A 4,696-nucleotide genomic window follows, 5' to 3' on the forward strand; every position below is an offset into this window, starting at 1 on the left:
GAAAGAAACCCCAGCCCCAGCGCTACCGCCCCGACTCAGACACCGAGAGCATCCCGCGCCCCGAAATGGAAAACAACGCCATGGAGAAACCCCGCCGCCGCCGCCAGCGCCCCCAGACCCAGCAACAACCCCAGCAAGACGGCGGCCCGCTCGGCGGCCTCGGCGGCGTGAACCAGGTCGGCGACCTCGTGCAGAACACGGCGGGGAACGCGGTGAACGGGGTGACGGGGTCGGCGGGCAAGGCCGTGGGCGGGCTGCTGGGCGGGAACAAGGAGGAAGGCGATGGGGGCCGGGACGAGCAGTTGCGGCTGCGGCTGGATCTGAATCTGGATATCGAGGTGCAGCTCAAGGCGAAGATCCATGGGGATTTGACGTTGGGATTGTTGTATGTTCCTCTTCCCTTCCCCTTGCCCCTGGCCTGATGAGGTGGGTGTGCTAACGTGTCTAGGAATTAATTTCTTCTTGTGTTGTCGCGGGCTAGACAGTTATGATCGTCTTGAGTTGATCTTGAGCTTTTCCTATATCTATATCCTTCTGCGTGTACAGTAGCTTAGCTTGCTATACCTACCTATGATTAATGACACTACATGACCATACTATCCAAGACAACAATGTGTAGCTATTCCTCTATCCCACTGTATACACACATCTACCAATCTAGGTGCAACCTACAACCCCGCAATATACATCAATCCATACCCAATCGTCACAATCACCGTAAACGACATCAAACTGGCCGGGATACCGCGAGTGAAGAAATGCCGCACGTGTAGGTATCGTTGACCCGTCTGAGGCACCTCGGTCATAATCGCAGCTGTAACATATTAGCATTCTATATTGCCAATTGCCATGCCTATTGCAGGAAATAGCAGGAACATACTCATATTGGGAAACCCGCTCGTCGGCAACGCCATGGCCACCGAACACATCAGCGCACTCGTCATCACCAGCAAGTTCGGATGCGGGTCGTCCATGCCCACGCCAATCTGGCGCACCAGTGGCAGCATGATCAGCGCCGCAACCGTATGCGAGATAAACGTCGCAACGACCAGGATCAGGGCCGAAAACACTATCAGAACCCCGTACAGACTGAAGTGGTCGACGCGCGCGGTGATCGCCTTGGCAATCGTGTGCAGCAGCCCGGACGAGGTCACGGCTTTGCCGAGACACAGACCCCCCGCAGCGAGGATGATGATCGTCCACAGGAAGTTGTTGAAGTCCTCCTTGTTCAGGATTCCCGTGCCAAAGAACAGGACCATCGGGATGATGGCGATCACGCCCATGTCGCCAAAGACGTGCTCGAGCTGATGGCTGACACACCACAGCACAATGGTGGACAGCGTCACAATCGTGACAAAGTACTGCACGCCCGAAAATTTGTCCTTGACCGGTCGGATCGGGACAATGGTCGTGCCCCGGCTGGGGTGGAACGTCGCCAGCAAGAGGATCCAAATCAAAAGGATCGAGATGATGCAGACGGGCAGCGAGATGAAGAACCAGGTCCCCCAGCTGATACTCGGGTACATGTTCTGCAGCGCAATGATGTTCTGGGGCGACGCAATCGGCGACGCCGCGCCTCCAACATTCGCAGCCAGTGCAATGCCCAGCACAAGGGCCTTGGCAAAGTCGGAATTAGGCGGAAGGTTGCGCAGCAGAGGCTGAGCAGTTAGCATGTTTTCAAAAAAAAAGGGGGGAAAGAAGCATACCTGGATAATGGAGTAGCAGAGAACCGGCGAGGCCACATTGCTAATCCACATACTAAGAAACATGCTCACAAACATGTTCGTCAGCAGAACAACTTTGGGATTGGATCCGGCCTTGCTCAGCACAAACATGGCCATCCGACGAGCAATGTCGTACTTGGACAACGCCGCGGCGATGGTGAATCCTCCCAGCAGGAGCATGATCACCGGCGTCCACATCGCGCTGAAAGCCGCGCCCGTGGCTTCCTTCGGTCCCAGACGCTGGTAAGGCTTCTCCGCAGACTTCATAATGCGCAGCATGACCACCAGGAAGGGTATCAGAAGGGACGTCACAAAGAGGGGAATGACCTCCGTGGCCCACAACAGACTGACAAGCACAAGCATCGCCAGGCAATTCTGCTGCTCCGGCTTATCCATGATCGGGGCATAAAGCAGGATGACAAACACAGCCAGAATGACGATCAGAGTCCCGAAACTCAAGCTGCAGAGCCACTCGGGCACGCGATAGCGACCAAACGGCGTCTCGAACTCTTTGGCTGCAACCTCCTGCTCATCGCCCTGTCGTCGCGCGGCGGCGGGGTCCTCATCCACTCCCAGCAGTGTCCGACGGATGCCGACATTCGCGGCCTGGGCCTTGCGCTCAATGCCAATCATCTCTCGCCAGACGGTATTCCGCTCCCAGACAACGTGCTCCCTCAAGTGCAATCGGAGCTCCCGTTTGGCCAGCGGCAGGTCGCCGCCCGTAATCACGTCCGCGTAGAGCTGCTCGATCCTGGCGATCTCGTCGTCGATCTTCTTCGTGGTCGAATCCGTAAAAGGATAAGCTGGAGACACGGTCGAGCTCATGTACTCCCGCCGCAAATTGAGGTTGAGGATCTTGTCGAACTTCTTCAAAGCCTTGGAGAAGCCAGTCTTGTTCAGCTGGATGTACGACTTGAGCCCGCACAGCGAGACATAGGCATTCACGGCCCGCTGCTTCAGCGACAAGCCCTCGTTGTACAGATCCAAAAACCTCGGATCCCTGCAATACTCATCATGCCGACTGTTTGTTCGCGCGCCATACCCCAGAAGCCTCGAGTCGGCCATGAGTCTCGAATCGCTCAGATCCGAGCGTGTCGTCGACAGCACCGGTCTCTGCCCGGACGGCGGCTGCTGCTCGTCATCGCTATCCGCCGCATCCTCGTCGTCATCATCATCATCGTCGTCATCCTCGCTAACTGCGCTCCGCCGTCTGGTCTCCTCCGCCGGGAAATCGCGGTACGAGCCGCCCGTGCGCGGGCGCGAGCCAGTGCTCATCCTCCGCGCTTTGATCATGGCGTCGCTCATGGGGTCCACGTCCGCCCCGTCCGCCTTGGACGAGTACTCCTCGGCATCGCGGACCACGTCCTCCACCTCCCTGAGTATCTCCGACTCCTTGACTTCGTAGAAGGTACATATCTTCTCCAGCTCTGCGTTCAGAGCCCGTCGGAACACCGCATCGGGCGTGGGCGTCTCGCTCAACAGCGGCGCGGATTCGACATCCGAATGTGCCTGGCCGTTCGCTTTACGAGCTTGCTGCTCGAGGGAATAGATCCTAATAAATCGTTAGCATGAGCACATACCACACTGTACATGTAACATGGAGCACGGCCACGCCCATCCACAGTGTAACCACGATCCGAGAAAAAAACCCACAATTTCTTCAAATTACTATACGCAATGTAATAAGCACTCCAATCCGGCACCGCATTGAACTGAATACTATGCGAGAACTTCATCTTCGCTTGGCTGTGTCCCCCCGCACTTTCCTTCGCTGAAGCCTGTCGAAGCCGGAGAGCCTCTACCCAGAACCGTAGCCTGAGTTTGCTCGGTCTGTGGCCTTGACCGCTCTTTGCTCCACTCGCTTGTGCCTGTGAGTGTGCCTGCGAGTCCGAGGTGGAGAGCAGGCGGTTGGAGCTGGTGCGTTCTGCCGGTGTTACAAGCGGGTAGCGACTGCGGGCGTGGAAGTCTTCGAGCTCGAAGCTTTGGTCGTCTTGTTCGTAGGCACAAGTCGCAGAAGCGATGCGTGCCACGGTCCGCCCAACAGCATTCGACGACACGGTTTCGGCTTGAAAGAAGATCAGAAAAGGAAAGAGACCGAGGCCGGAACTGGGACTGTTGATATTAACGTTCGTTCGTTCGTTCGTTAGTGAGAGTGAGCTGGTGCTGGACTGCTGGCTGGTCCGCTTGGGCTGGGTCGAGGCCCCGCAAAGCAGCTGTGCGCGTGATCTTAGTGGTTGCCTCGTTGGATGAAATTCAAATCGGGTTGAGGCTTTAGGGCTCTGGCGTTATATGGTGGGCGCTCATGACTTTAGAATGGTCAGATGAAGATATATGCTGATTCCTTGACTGAGCCCGATCCTAGTCGATAGGACATAGTTTAATGACTGCACTTGGCTGTCAGCGGTGCCTTGCAGCAAACACATAGTTGCCTCATCGGGGATAGCGAGGGTATTAGTCATCCACAGGCCAGACATGAGGAAGGCCATATAATTTACAATTGCATGATGGCGCCTACTAGCCTAAATACAATGAATAAAAATAACAAATAGATGTCCACTATGGAATGGATGAAACCCCCCCAACAACTCCATTTACCTGCGCTGAGTGACCAGACCAAGATTCGAACGACCCGCGATACCAAGCTTGTGCACCGCTTCCCTCCGATCCCACGCACCACTACGACCTTCCGCAACAGCAACCAGCTCGTGAGCTACTCGCTGAGCGAAACTGCTGTCCCGCCGCTTATCAGAGGCATCAATGATCCATCTGATGGCCGTCCGCCGTCGCTGTCGCTGCATCAGAGGAACCGGGATCTGCACGGCGGCACCACCACCGGCAATACCCTTCTGCTGACGGATCTTGATCAGCGGGGCGACAGAATCCACGATCAACGTGAGGTAGAGGACGGGGTTCAGAGGGAGTTGAGGGCCAGGAGGACCAGGGAGGAGGGGCCGCTTGGGGTGCCGCTGGGG

General features: G+C 56.5%; 1 protein-coding gene across 1 annotated transcript; it reads right to left on the minus strand.

Moving 5' to 3' along the window:
• Positions 1-668: 668 nt before the first annotated feature.
• Positions 669-3,836, minus strand: CDV56_100220 (putative plasma membrane phosphate transporter Pho87; the record flags this gene model as incomplete). Its single annotated transcript, XM_026753839.1, has 4 exons — positions 669-814; positions 881-1,658; positions 1,707-3,276; positions 3,378-3,836. Coding segments are annotated over 4 exons (2,953 nt in total), but the record flags the coding sequence as incomplete, so codon positions are not given.
• Between the last annotated feature and the right edge of the window lie 860 nt (positions 3,837-4,696).

This window comes from Aspergillus thermomutatus, assembly GCF_002237265.1.
Source record: "Aspergillus thermomutatus strain HMR AF 39 chromosome Unknown NODE_553, whole genome shotgun sequence".
Lineage (NCBI taxonomy): Eukaryota > Fungi > Ascomycota > Eurotiomycetes > Eurotiales > Aspergillaceae > Aspergillus > Aspergillus thermomutatus.